The sequence below is a fragment of the Hypanus sabinus genome, chromosome 12 (assembly GCF_030144855.1).
Source record: "Hypanus sabinus isolate sHypSab1 chromosome 12, sHypSab1.hap1, whole genome shotgun sequence".
NCBI classification, from domain to species: Eukaryota; Metazoa; Chordata; class Chondrichthyes; order Myliobatiformes; family Dasyatidae; genus Hypanus; species Hypanus sabinus.
The window spans coordinates 55292717-55308193 of NC_082717.1; the positions used below are offsets into that span (position 1 = coordinate 55292717).

Genomic DNA, 15477 nt, shown 5'->3' on the forward strand with positions numbered 1-15477 from the left:
AAATTGTGGTGCCTTTTTGGTAAATGCACTTCATGCTGGGCCCAGGACAGATCCTCTGTAATGATAACACTGAAACATTGACAGTTTCCACCCTCTCCACCTCTGATCCTCTGAAGAGGACTGGCTCATTAACTTTCAATTCCCTTCTCCTGAAGTCAATAAGCAGCTCCTTGGTCTTGCTGACACTGAGTGAGAGGTTGTTGTTCTGGCACCACTCAGCCAGGTTTACAATCTCCCTCCTACCTGCTGATTTGGCACCACCTTTGATTTGGTCAACAACAGTGATGTCGTCAGCAGATTTAAGTACAGCACTGGAGCTATGGTTAGTCTCACAGACACAAGTACAAAGCAAGTAGAGCTGGGGCGAATCACACGGCCTTGTGATGCAACTCTGCTGATGGAGATCGTGGAGGATCGTATAGCAGCGTGATGTTGTGCCAAACCTTTAACCTACTCTAAGATCAATCTAATCCTTCCCTTCCATAACTCTCCATTTGTTTTTCATCCAGGTGCCCAAGAGTCTCTTAAATATCCCTAATGTATCTGCCTGTCACCACCCCCGGTGGTACATTCCAGGTATTTACCACTGACATCTCCTCCATATTTTCCTCTAGACTCTTTAAAGTTATTCCCCCTTGTATTAGTCATTTCCACCCTGGGACATAGTGTCTGGCTGTCCACTCTATTTATGCCTCTTAACATCTTGTGCACCTCTATGAAATACTGTCTCATCATTCTTCATTCCAAAGAGAGAAGCTCTAGCTTGCTCAACCTATCCTTATAAGGCACACTTTCAACTGCACTGCTTTTAAAGCTCTCACATTCTTCCTATAATGAAGTGACCAGACTGAGTACAATACTCCGTGTGGTTTTATCAGTTTTATAGGCTGCACCATTGCCTCATGGCTCTTGAACTCAATTACTGACTAATGAAGGCAAACACACCTTATACCTTCTCAAAAACAAGTTGCTCTGTGATACTAAGGGATCTATATCCAGTATCCCTTTGTCCTCCACACAGCTAAGAACTTTGCCATTAACTCTACAGTATATTCTACCTTATAGTTTGATCTCCAAAGTGAATTATTTCACATTTCTCTGGATTGAATTCCATCTGCCACTTCTTAACCCAGCTCAATATCCTATCATTGTCCTGTTGAACCTAAGAGATCCTTTTACACTATCTATAAAGCCATTGACCTTTGTGTCATTTGCAAACTTACTAACCCATCCTTGTACTTCCTCAGACAAGTCGATTACAAAAATCACAAAGATCAGAGGTACCAGAACAGATCCTTGTGGAACTCCACTGATCATGGACTTCCAGGCAGAATATGCTCCATCTTACTACCACCCTCCGCCTTTTGTGGGCCGGCCAGTTCTGAATCCACACAGCCAAATTTTCCTAGATCCCATGCTTCCTGATTTTCTGAATGAGCCTACTATGAGGAACCTGGTCAAATGTTTTGTCAATTCCTCAAAGAGTTCAATCAGGCTCTTGAAGCATGACCTACTCTTCACAAAGCCATGTTGACTATCCCTAATCAAGAAATGCTTCTCCAAATGTGTGTAAATCCTCTCTCTAATAATCTTCTCCAACAGTTTACCCACCACTGGCCTAGGGCTCTTTGGTCTATAATTCCCAGGATTATCACTATTACCTTCAATAAATTAATAATATTTTCTTTCCCCAATCATCTGGTACTATTCCTCCAGCCAGTGAGAATGCAACGATCATCCCCAAGGACTTATCCTAATGTTCCAGAATATCCTCTTTCTTATCATCAAGATATTCCAGCATATTACCATGCTCTACACTCACCTCACATTCATCAAGGTTCCTCTTACTGGTGAATACTGAAGCTAAACATTCATTAAGGACTTCAGCTCCAGCACATTTCCTCTCTTATCCCTGATTGGTCCTACTATCAAGATAGTCATATGACCATAAGGTAAAGGAGCAGAATTAGGCCATTTGGCCCATTGCGTCTTCTCCACCATTTTATCATAACTGATCCAATTTTCCTCTCAGCCCCATTCTCCTGTCTTCTCCCTATATCTCTTCATGCCCTGACCAATCAATAAATTATCAACCTCTACCTTATATATGTAAAGACTTGGCCTCCACAACTACCTGTGGCAAAGAATTCCACAGATTCACCAGTCTCTGGCTGAAGAAATTACTCCTCATCTCCATTCTAAAAGGAAACCCCTCAATTCTGTGCATGTGTCTTCTGGTCTTGACTCTCCCATCATAGGAAACATCCTCTCCACATCTAGAAACATACTCTATCAAGGTCTTTCACCATTCAATAGGATTCAATGAGGTCACCCCTCATTCTTCTGAATTCCAATGCATACAGGCCCAGAGCCATTCTTCATACTTCACACTCTTCATATGACAAGCCATTCAACCTTGGAAGCATTTTTGTGAACCTCATTTGAAGCCTCTCCAGTTTTAGTACATCCTTTCTGAGATAAGAGGTCCAAAACTGCTTGCAATACTCCAAGTGAGGCCTCACCAGTGCTTTGTAAAGTTTCAATATTACATCCTTGCTTTTATATTCTAGAACTCTTGAAATGAATGCTAACATTGCTTATGCCTTCATTACCAGAGACTCAACCTGCAAATTAACCTTTAGAGAATCCTACACAAGAACTCCCAGGTCCCTTTGCACCTCAGATTGTTGTATTTTCTCTCCATTTAGAAAATAGTCAACCCTTTCATTTGTTCTACCGAAGTGCATGACCGTACATTTCTCGACACTATATTCCATTTGCTATTGCTTTGCCCATTCTGATAATCTGTTCAATTCCTTCTGTAGCCTCTGTACTTCCTCAAAACTACCTGCCCTTCACATATCTTCATACTGTCTGCAACATTTGCAACAAAGTCATCAATTCCATCATCCAACTTATTGATGTATAACTTAAAAAGAATCAGTCCCAACACCAATCCTTGTGGAACACTACTACTCATTGGTAGTCAACTAGAAAAGGCTCCCTTTATTCCCACTCTTTGCCTCCTGCCAATCAGCCATTGCTTTATCCATGCTAGGATCTTCCTGTAATGCCATGGGCTCATAGCTTGTTAAGCAGCCTCACATGTGGCACCTTGTCAAAGGCCTTCTGAAAATCCAAGTACACAATGTCAACCAATTCTCCTTTGTCTATCCTGATTGTTACTTCTTCAGAGAGTTGCCACAGATTTGTCAAGCAAGAGTCATCTTTCTGTTCTTTACATACGTGTAAAATGCCTTAGAATTTTCCTAACCTACTTGCCAAGGCCTTCTCGTGTCCCCTTGTAACTCTCCTCAATACATTTTTTAAGCTCCTACCTGGCTACCTTGTAACACTCTAGAGCCCTGTTTGATCTTTGCTTCCTAACCCTTAAGAATGCTTCTTTCTTCTTGTCGACTAGATGTTGACTATTCCATCATTTCCCTGCCTCAGTGGGACAAACCTATGCAGAACTCCATGCAAGTGCTCCTGAAATAACTTCACATTTCCATTGTGCACTTCCCTAAGTACATTAGTTCCCAAAGTATAAATGAGAAGTATTAATTTAAGTCCTTGCTAATCTCCTGTGTCTTCACACTCACTCTTAAGGGTATTTACTGACTCCCCAGTTACCATTTCACACTTACTATACACAAAAAATATTTTAGGATTCTCCTTTACTTTCCTTCTTAAGTGTATAACCCTTAAGTCCTCAAGGGACTTACTTGAACTCAGCTGCCTGGACCTGGCCCTGAATTTTTCCTTTTAAAAGCCTCCTGCTTGCCAGATGTCCTTTTACCCACTGACAACCACTCCCAATCAACCTTTGCAATTTCCCATCTAAATTAGCCTATCCCAATTTAGTACTAAAACTTATGAACTGGTCCCAACTTTTGCCATGCCTAATTTAAACCTAATAGAATTATGATCATCAGCTATTTGCCCAGGTGCTGACAGAAGGCCTATTGTAGTTCCTTCTCTAGTAGGGTTATCTAGATATTACCTCAAAAGACACCTGGACAAACTTAATAAATTCTGCCTCATCTCAGTACTTGGCACAATAGCAGTCTTAGTTAATATTAGGGAAGTTACGTTAAAATCATCATTAAGAACCTTATTATTCCCACACATCTGTAATTTCCCGACATATTTGATCTTCTAATTCCCACTGACTAGTGTGGGCACCTATAACATAATCACATCAAGGTGATCACCCCTTTCTCGTTTCCAAGTTCTACTTGTAAAGCCTTGCTGGACATCCCACCTCTCATCCCCCCACCCCCAAGATATTCTTAATAAGTATTACTGTGATATTTCTCCCTAACCAATATAGTAACTTTCTTCCTCTCTTACCTCTATCTCTATTATGCTAGAAATAGCTGGAGCCTGGAACACTGGGCTGTCAGTCCGAGCCATCTATCAACCATACTTCTGTAATACAGGCCCCTGCAGCAGAGTCCATTCCTGTGAACTGTTTATAGCCCAAACAGTTTTCAACTTGGAATATGGCCACGAATTGAGTTCCTACATGACAGAAGACTACAGCTGACACATCCACAATTGTTCACTGGTATGTAAGGGCTGTACATCAGCTGGGCTTGCACACGATGGGAAGGGCCTGGAGCTATAGTATCTCAATCCCATGTGCAAATCTGTGCCCTGAGTTTACCTGCCTTACTCATCAATTTTCTTCATTAAAGTACATGCTGTTTTGCCTATCAGACATGCCGAGCTCCATGTCGTGCCTCTGCCTACTGGATTTGCTCTTTTCGGACACAAGAGATTCTGCAGCTGCTGGAAATCCAGAGCAACACACACAAAATGCTGGAGGAACTCAGCAGGTCAGGTAGCATTTATAGAAATGAATAAACAATTAATGTTTCAGGCCAAGACCCTTCATCAGGACTGAAAAGGAAAAGGGAAGATGCAGAAGGTGGAGGGAGGGGAAGGAGGACAAGCTAGAAGGTCATAGGTTAAGCCAGGTGGGGGTTGGGAGTTTGGGTCAATATAAACAGCAGGGAGGTAATAGGTGGAATAGGTAAAGGGCTGAAGAAGAAGAAATCTGATAGGAGAGGAGAGTGGACCAAGGAAGGAGGGTTACAAGATGGAGGATTTGGCAAGAGGGAAAACAAATTACCAGAAGTTGGAGAAATTGATGTTCATGCCATGAGCTTGGATACTACCTAGACAGAATTTGAGGTGTTGCTCCTCCAACCTGAGTGTAGCCTCACCATGGCAGAAGAGGGCCATGGTCTGACAGATCAGAATGGAAATGGGGATAGGGATTAAAATGGTTGGTCATCAGGAAATTTTGCATTTTGCGAGTGGAGCAGAGGTACTCGACAAAACAAACACTCATTTTAACCTTTGTATTTGCTTTAACTTCATCTGCTGCAGACAATATAAAATAATGAGGGCATCCAGTGCAAATGTTCAGAGACACCCTTGACCCTGGCACCCAGGGGGCAATGCATTACCCTGGCCTCCCAGTCAACTGGGGTGATATACTGTATCCGGTGCTCCCGATGTGGCCATTTATACATTGGGGAGACCCACCGCAGTCTGGGACACCGTTTCGCTGAACACCGGCGCTCAGTCCTCCAGCAGTGGCGGGATATCCCTGTGGCCACACACTTCAATTCCACAGACCACTCCCACTCCAACATGTCTGTCCATGGCTTCCTCTACCGTCAAAGTATCTCCCGCCTAAGTAGCCTCCTACCTGCCAGCATCCAACTCACTGACCTCCATTGATACCCCTGCCCCCCTTACTCCCATTCCTATCTGTTATTTTAGTCTGGTTCTCTATCTCTCTCTTTTTCACCCCCACACTATAATCTCTCCCCAGCCCTACCTTTCTTTCTCTTTTATTTCCCATAATTCTCCACCTTCCCCCTAGCCTATTTCCCTCCAGCCTATCACTTCCTAGCTCCCCCCACTTCTTATCCCCCCTCGACCATCCCATGTTACTTCACTCCTGATGAAGGGTTTTGGCCCGAAACGTCGTCACTACCTCCTCCCATACATGCTGTCTGGCCTGCTGAGTTCTGCCAGCATTTTGTGTTTTTGTTTTCATCTATATAATATGCTTGTTTCTGATGGCGATGACCACAGGGTAATCCTGCAAACACTGTCTACACCTTCTTTCTTCCTGGTGGTCACCCAAATGCCTGTTGCTTGTACCTTCGGAATGCCAGTCTCAATAAAGTTGCTGTCTATGTTACTCTAAGCATCCTGGATGCTCCTGAGTGAGTCCAGCTGCAGCTCCAGTTAGTTGCCTAATGTGGTCATTTAAGAGCTCGTACTAGATGATCTTCCCATAGACATAGACCAGATAATCTGGAAGTTTCCTGGATCTCTCATATTCTGCAGAAGGATCATGAAACTATCCTAACTGCCATTTCTAAATCATCAAGACCATGGAGAAAGTAATTGATCTTACCTTGCCTTGCATTGCTCATCCTCTTTGCTGAGGCTTGTATTGACAAAACTCCAGTTCTTAAACCTCAAATTCAGTAATTCAACCACAAAGCAGTCACCTCACAATGGCTACACCAAAAATGTTAAAAGGTAGATATGGAAAGCAGCCCATTTTGCATTATTCTCAGTTTCATTTTTCCATTGACGACATATTACCAATAATCTGAAAACTTTATGGGTTTTTAATTGACTCTCTGATTTAAAAGTTATTCTGAATAAAATTGGAAGAAACACCGTGTAATTTCATCATCTATAATCACAAAGAAGGAATGACAGCACTCATACTTCATTAGGAGTTTGAGGAGATTTGGTATGTCTCTAAGACTAAGGAATTTCTACACAGGTACGGTGGAGAGCATGCGGACTGGTGTGGAGGTGAGAGAGGAGGAAAGTTACTATGTAAAGGATCACAAGAGGCTGCAGAGGGTTGCAAACTCAGCCAGCTCCATCACGGGCACAACCCTGTCACTATCGAGGATAGCTTCAAAAGGCTGTGCCTCAGGAAGCCGGCATCCATCACTAAAGACCCTCACTATTCAGGACATGCCCTCTTCTCATTACTGTCATCAGGAAGGAGGTACAGGAGACTGAAGATCCATATACATTGTTTTGGGAGTATATCCTTCTCCCTTGCCATCAGATTCTGAATGGACTATGTATACCACTTCACTACTCCTTTATTACTCTGTTTAGTTTTTGTAATGATTGTCATTTGTATGTCTTGCATTGTACTGCTGCCACCAAAGAACATATTTCATGATATATGTCAATGCCTTCTGTTTTTAAATAGCTTCCCAATCCTTTAACTTTCTACTACCTTTTGCTAAATTATATGTCCTCTCTTTGGATTTTATGCTGTCTTTGACTTCTCTTGACAGCCTCATCCTTTCTTTAGAATACTACTTCATCTTTGGGATGTATCCCATCCTGAGCCTTCCAAATTGCCCCGAAACTCCAGCCAACGACATTCTGCCTTCCTCCTTGCTAATATCTCCTTCCAATCAATTTTGGTTAACACCTCTGTTATGCCTCTGTATTTTCCTTTACTCCATTGTGAATCTGATGCATCTGACTTTGTCTTCTCCCTCTCAAACTGCAGGGTGAATTCTATCATATTATGATCACTGCCTCCTCCCAAGAGTTCCTTTACCTTAAGCTTCCTAATCAAATCTGGTTCATTATGCAACACCCAAACCAGAATTGCCTTACTCTTAGTGAGCTCAACCACAAGCTGCTCCACAAAGGCATCTCATAAGCATTCTACAAATTCCCTCTCTTGGGATCTAATCTTCCCTATCTACCTGCACATGAAAATCCCCATGACTATCGTAACATTGCCTTTTTGACATGCCTTTTCTATCTCCCATTGTAATTTTTATCCCACATCCTGGCAACTGTTCTGATGAATGTGCAGTTTGTTAAGTCTACCCACTTTACACCCAGCTATGATCTTCTCTCAGCCATGACTCAGTGACACCCACAACGCCATAGTGCCCATCTCTAAATATGCTGCAAGATCATCTACCTATTTCCGCATACTGCATGTGCAGATAACAGGACAGTCTGCGGCAAAAAGATAGAGAGGAGGGAGGCTTGTCTTGAAAAAGAAACTAATATGAATCAATTGCTTAGTTTTCTTCTTCTGACTATCCATCCCATAGGATGATAATAGTTCCTTCCAGTCAGTTAGTGGGGAAACCCCACTCCTCAGAAAGGAACAGCATGTGTGTGAATGGATTTTGGGTGAGTAGGGGGTTGCACACATCCAGACCCAACCTCTCGACATCCCCTCCCGGATCCAACGGCATAGTGCGGTCCAAGATGTCTGGGGGATGTTCTGTTGCAAGACCAAGCTTCGATGCAAGGGATGCCCTTCCCGTGTTTCATGGCATGTGTATGCTAGATGGCCGTTGACCCTACGAGAGGGGTCACCCGCCCTTTGACAGGTCTTGTTTTTCATCCTGCAGGGTGTCTAGCCACCCTCCTCACCAGGCAAGCTTGGGGTGGGGGTGGGGGGGAGCTGGTTTAGTCGCCGACCACCTGACCATGCAACCATGTGGTACCAGTAGCACTCAGACGAGTAACCTGACATGCTTAGAATGCAAATAGGCAGTTTTCCATTGCTTTGCTGCTGAATAGGTTAGGCTCACTGAAGTGTAAATCCTCGTGCAAGTTGGTGACGGACATCGGTGGTGGGGAAAATGCTAGAGTCGGTTATCAAAGATGTGATAACAGCACATTTGGAAAGAGGTGAAATCATTGGACAAAGTCAGCATGGATTTGTGAAAGGAAAATCATGTCTGACGAATCTTATAGAATTTTTTGAGGATGTAACTAGTAGAGTGGATAGGGCAGAGCCAGTGGATGTGGTATATTTAGACTTTCAAAAGTCTTTTGACAAGGTCCCACACAGGAGATTAGTGTGTAAACTTAAAGCACACAGTATTGGGGGTATGGTATTGATGTGGATAGAGAATTGGTTGGCAGACAGGAAGCAAAGAGTGGGAATAAACAGGAGCTTTCCAGAATGGCAGGCAGTGACTAGTGGGGTACCGCAAGGCTCAGTGCTGGGACCCCAGTTGTTTACAATATATATTAATGATTTAGATGAGGGAATTAAATGCAGCATCTCCAAGTTTGCAGATGACACGAAGCTGGGCGGTGGTGTTAGCTGTGAGGAGGATGCTAAGAGGATGCAGGGTGACTTGGATAGGTTAGGCGAGTGGGCAAATTCACGGCAGATTCAATTTAATGTGGGTAAATGTGAGGTTATCCACTTTGGTGGCAGGAACAGGAAAATAGATTATTATCTGAATGGTGGCCGATTAGGAAATGGGGAGGTGGAACGAAACCTGGGTGTCATTGTACACCAGTCATTGAAAGTGGGCATGCAGGTACAGCAGGCAGTGAAAAAGGCAAATGTATTTTTGCATTCATAGCAAAAGGATTTGAGTACAGGAGAAGGGAGGTTCTACTGCAGTTGTACAAGGCCTTGGCGAGACCACACCTGGAGTATTGTGTGCAGTTTTGGTCTCCTAACTGAGGAAAGACATTCTTGACATAGAGGGAGTACAAAGAAGGCTCACCAGATTGATTCCTGGGATGGCAGGATGACATATGAAGAAAGACTGGATCGACTGGGCTTATACTCGCTGGAATTTAGAAGATTGAGGGGGGATCTAATTGAAACGTATAAAATTCTAAATGGATTGGACAGGCTAGATGCAGGAAGATTGTTCCCGATGTTGGGGAAGTCCAGAATGAGGGGTCACAGTTTAAGGATAAAGAGGAAGCCTTTTAGGACTGAGATGAGGAAAAACTTCTTCACACAGAGAGTGGTGAATCTGTGGAATTCTCTGCCACAGGGAACAGTTGAGGCCAGTTCATTGGCTAAATTTAAGAAGGAGTTAGATATGGCCCTTGTGGCTAAAGGGATCAGGGGGTATGGAGAGAAAGCAGGTACAGGGTTCTGAGTTGAATGATCAGCCATGAACATACTGAATGGCAGTGCAGGCTCAAAGGGCCAAATGGCCTACTCCTGCACCTATTTTCTATGTTTCTATGTTTCCTCAGTGCAATTGCACACTTTAAATATTTAAGCATTTGATTAAGGAAAGCTTTGAACCTTTTCTTTCTGCAGTCAGCTGCATTGAAATGTTTATTTAATTCAGTGCAGCAGAGTTCACGCCTGACTTTGCCTAAACTAGTCAATTAGATTTGAACAGTTTATTTATTTAAAAAAAACTCACTGTATTTTTCTTGACTCCATTCAGCCAATGGACAAATTCTGGCCCAAAAAGTATATTACTTGCATGTAAGCCTTGCTAAATGTGAAACATGTTCTGTCCATAGATACAAACCAATGTCACATCACCTAGTCTTAGAAAAATTAATAGGTATTTCTTGAGGATATATTGCATTTGTTCTTCATCCATAGAAAGGACTGTTTTTGTTAATCATCCTGAATAGCTCTGGAAAAGGTGATAACAGCCATATTGTTGAACAATCATAGACCTTGTGATGAAGCTACTTCAACAATGCAATTTGGTAGAGTGCTCGAATAGTTAAATGCAAAGATAATAGGATTAGTGTTATAGTTCCATGTCAAGAAGGCATGTGACTTGGAGGAAAACTTTTTGGGGATTTCCTGCTGTCTTTCTTCTGGAGTTCATAAGTTGTGGAAACACCATGGCATGGCACTAAACAATATATGTTGCAGGTGCTTGGGTAGAAGAAGTAAGATAGAATTATTGTTTACACAAGAATGTGGATTCCTATTAAGTGGGCTGCTTTAGAAGCCCCTTGCTTAATGGGCTTCTGAAGTATTGCTACACCAGTAATAGTCAAAGCAAATCACTCCGGCGAATTCATCACTTGAGCCCTAAAGATGGTGAAGAAGCATTGTGGAGTCAGAAGCAGAGACAGTCGCCACTCTGTTTTTGATTTGCTCTTGTAGTCATTGCAATTAAGCTTCTGGTCATTGGAAACCCCTCAAGGTGGTACTTGTCACTATTCTGTATAGAAGAACAATCTACTGTATACAAGGCACGAAGCATCTGCACTATTAGAAATATTAAAAAGATTTACAAGGAAAAGGTCAGTGACATTGCCTAACCTCCCTACTGGAATTTTGCATCCTGCTGGATTCCCGCAGATTACCAAGTGCTCCTGAACTCTGTAATTGCCAAGAATATGAAGTAAAATGAGTTTCCTAAATCAGTGGAAAGCAAAATATGAACGATAACAGAAGCAATAATACTTTCTGTGGATATATGAAATAAATTTAAATGATTATATCCCACTGAACTCACTGCATTGGAATAATAATCAAATATTCAATAAATGTATTATTGTATATTTGTTTATATTAAATCATAGTTATGTTAAATAACCAGCACCATTCTTTTTCAACCAGCATCCAATTACAAAAAAATGTCTACAATGCTGTCTTACCTTTACACTGGTTTTGATCATTAAGTGTAAAGCCACGTGCACATCTCCACTGCAGGAAGCGAGGTAGATTTGGATAGACCCGTTGAGTTGGATCAGGGACACGAGCAGGAGCAGGAGTGGTTGTGGGTACATTCCTACTTTCAACACTACTATTCGTGATAATAATAGCTGATCTAGGCAGACACAAGTATCCTCCGTAATGGTTTATACATTTCATTTCTCCTTTGCATGCACCTGGAATAGTCTCACATTCATCAATATCTGAAAAACAATAAAACAAAAAAAAACACTTAAAAAGTGAAAGACTATTTTCTAAAGAAAATAAAAAAGGTCAGATATTACTGCACAGAATCACAGAGAAGTTAATGGTGCACTAGAAGAAATCTGATCAGCCCCGTTCCCCCCATCCAACAGTGGGAGTGTGCATCTTCGACTTTGATATGTTAAGTTTTTAAAAACACATGCCCATAATGTTGATGGAAATTTGAATTAGCATACCTTGGAAAAAAGAGGCTTAGTTATGATGTGTATAATGCAATGTTTATATGATTTCCACATGTACATTCTGCATATATCTCATGTCACTCTTGGGACATTCATGCAGAACTTGGTCTTTTCAAGACATGCAAGTCCTGCTTCAGAGTAAGTTACTTGACCAGATTCTACCAAGCAGTCTTAGGCTTCATAAAGCTCTCATATAAAAACTTACTCTTTGCAGTACCATTCCCTTCATGCAATTCCTCTTTAAATTTTGACTTCCACATCCAACTGCTAGCCTACATTCTTCAGCAGATGTTCAAGACTCCAAATTATGCCAACAACTTTCAAGGTCCCAATCTCCATAATTTACCACCTCTCTCTCCCTCTCTATCACTTTCACGGCTCTCCCAGAGATTCTTGATCTGGACCTTTGACCTGCCTCCTTTCCTTTGTAGTTCTGCAATGGTGGAGTAAGTGGAGAGTAGGTAATTATATGAGCCTCTTTAATTGTACATAATAGCTTGGGTTGGGTGGAACAAAAGTTTGATGTGGTAGACCTCCTGAAAACGTAAATGAAATTTAAGAAATGAAATGAAATTTTAGTCTCATTGATGGCCAGTTGCTGGGTGAATGATCTGAAGGATTATTGAGGATTCCTCCTACCCATGCCACAATCTTTTTGATCCACTCCCATTAGGAAGGAGGTACAGGAGCATCAGGACTAGGATTGCCAGACTAGATATCTCAGGCTATGAGACTAATGAATACCTTGCCACTGTTGAGGTATTATCACTAGGTCAGTGAGCTGTTTAACTGTGCTGCAAACTACATGCACTTTGAATTATATTTTATTAACTTATTTGTGGTAATATTTTGTTTTATGTTCTGTGTGTGATGATGATTGTTTTGTGGGTGCACCATGGTCTGACGGAACATCGTTTCCTTTGGTTGTATATATGTACAGTCAGATGATAATAAATCTAAACTTGAAAGAACACTCCCATGACCAAGGAGACTAAAGGATAAAGAAATAAGCAGTGGAAGGACCAAGGAAATGGGGTAATTCAACTTCAAAACAGGGAAGCAAGACAAACAGCCAAGAAAAAAGTCAGATCTTGGTTTGGTTTCAGGATGCTGATCAAATTACGCATCAGCAATGATATGTTTTATTCAGGATTTTTTTTGAAAGATTGTCATTTATTTTCTTAAGTATTAAAATTGGCATTGAATGATAATGAAAATATATTTCCAATACCTTTGTTAAATTTCTGCAGATACAATTATTGACTTCTAGAATTCAGTTATATTTATTATTGATCATTCATAAATATTGTCAAATACTTCATCACCATTAGTTCTGATGTCATTACTATATGATAAGAAAATTACAGAAAAATGGAAAAGTTAAAAAGTGAAATGGAGATAAACTTGAAATCCCAGTTTCTCTTATTTTATTATCTTACCTCTGCACTGTTGCTTTTCAGGATCCCATTGATAACCATCTGTACACTGCTGTAGGAATATAAAGGCAAAAAGAGTTTCAAAGTTCAGCACACATTTGCATTAATTGATTAATAATAATAGTTTTCAACATACCAAAAAAACTTAAATTAAAAGAACTGTCATTTTCTAAGTCAGCAATGTTTTCAGAAAGGAGCAACTATCAAATACATTAAAAGTGTACATTTATTGAATTATAAATTACTGTAAATGTGTCCTTGCAGTAGCTGATTTAATTGTAATAAATCTTACGTGGTCCTTAACGTTCAGTTCTTCAAGATAACTTACCGTATATGTGATGGTTTCACTAGTCTCTTGTGAAGATGTACTGTGCAAAATAAATGTCACCAGCAAACACCAATGCAGCATCTTGTATCTAAAGAACAACAATAATTTATAATCACTAACAAAATACAAGTTTTGCAGCATTTTTATAATGGGTCTACATTTATCATTTGAGAATGCATGATAAACATAAAGGACTTTTTAACACATATTTTGGAATGAGTTCAAGTTTAATCTAACAACATTTGTACAAGTCTTGACAAGCAGCAGAGAACAGCGAGGAGAAGCAAGCATTCATGGTTTTCCAAATTCATATCAGATTATTAATGATTCAAAAATATTCCCTCATTCAGTGATTTCAAAATTTCTTCTATGTTTAACCACTTGGTTTTCACATATGATAATTATCTTTTTCATTTCCATACATTTGTGAATATCCATGACCATATTTTAGGTGCATTCAGAAAGAGATTACCAGATAGTTAAAATGAAAATAAACACCCATAAAAGTAAAAAGCACATGGAATTACAACCAGAATCCAAATTATATTTATCTTATTCATTTACTTAAACGTTATCGAAATATACTTGTATTACCTTTAATGACAGCGGACTTCACAGCTCTTTAAAATTCTCTGTTCGAGTTTAGCTGTTTTTTTTAAACCAGATCAGGAGTTCAGTGCTGAGTATGTGACTTGCAGTGGTTTATGAGGAAGATCTTGTGCGGCAGTGGTGTTGCTCCCTCTGCAGGTTCACAGGCTAACCACAATACCCAAACTGATAACAGAAGAGCGAACTACAAACCCTTCAGGAGCAGTTAACGAGAGTCTTGCCGCAACTGCAGTCATCAGGTGATACCGCTGTTCGCTGCCTATATAGTGAAGGCAGGCGGGACCAGCAATCAGTGATCTGTCATCCCACAATCAAATGGGGTTGTAAACTAATAGTGGCATACTTGTGGGTTGCTTTGGAATAAAGCTACTGCCTGTAAAATTGAATGCTTCTCCAAATATAAGCGATAGACTTCGTCATCGGCAGTTGAGAGAAAATATAACCAACAAAATCAATTTTCACCGTGTGTGGTATTTTCCATTGACTCAAGCCCCTACACTTGACAAGTCTTAAAAGATGTTGACATAAATAGTTTTCTTGGAATTAGACGAGAATGAACTGAAAACGATACTACAATGTATCTGAGTGGGCAAGTTATCGGAAGTTTGTTAAAAAGCTCAAGCCCGCATTTGCAGTTGTGAAACGGCCTCTGTTTGCACTGCTCCTTGACTCTGAGAGCCAAGAACAACACACAACTCCAGCCCAGCATGTGGGTGATTTACTACGACAACCTTTGGCTGGCGCGACCGAGAGGTTCATCCAAGCAATGAATAATAAAATACAAATAAACGCGGTGAGCTCGACCACCTCCAGTTCGAAGACTTTCTGACAAGCGGCACGAGCTCCTAGGTCAGCGTTCTTTTCTGCAATGATGAATGAGCAGTTCTCTTTCTGAAGAGGAGGGAAATATAGATATTGAAATTAATAAACCGCGAGAAAGTCACGGGTATCTTCGCAGCACCGTTATATCTTCTACGATGTCTCTCAATAGTCTCCCAAAGAAAGGCAACTTTCAGCAGTGTGCCAGAATTATAGAACCATTACTCTTATCAGCCACGCAAGATGAGTGATGTTGAAAGTCACCTTGAACAGAGTGAAACTACAGGTAGAAGAAGTAATTGCTGAAGAACAGGCTGGATTCAGAAGTGGAAGAAGTACAACAAAACA

The 15477-nt window shown here is 41.0% G+C and overlaps 1 protein-coding gene across 3 annotated transcripts in view; it reads right to left on the minus strand.

Moving 5' to 3' along the window:
- The window catches only part of LOC132402903 (EGF-containing fibulin-like extracellular matrix protein 1), a 100909-nt gene extending 85969 nt beyond the window's left edge, over window positions 1–14940 (minus strand). For 2 of the 3 annotated variants that reach the window (XM_059985980.1, XM_059985979.1), the window contains exons 1-4: window positions 14296–14940; window positions 13702–13789; window positions 13377–13425; window positions 11434–11694 (exon numbers count right to left, since the gene is read on the minus strand). In XM_059985980.1, coding sequence (XP_059841963.1) covers window positions 11434–11694; window positions 13377–13425; window positions 13702–13782 — 391 coding nt within the window. In that variant the 5' untranslated portion in view covers window positions 13783–13789; window positions 14296–14940. The remainder of the gene's footprint in view (window positions 1–11433; window positions 11695–13376; window positions 13426–13701; window positions 13790–14295) is intronic. The other variant, XM_059985982.1, reaches the window with a different exon arrangement.
- Between the last annotated feature and the right edge of the window lie 537 nt (window positions 14941–15477).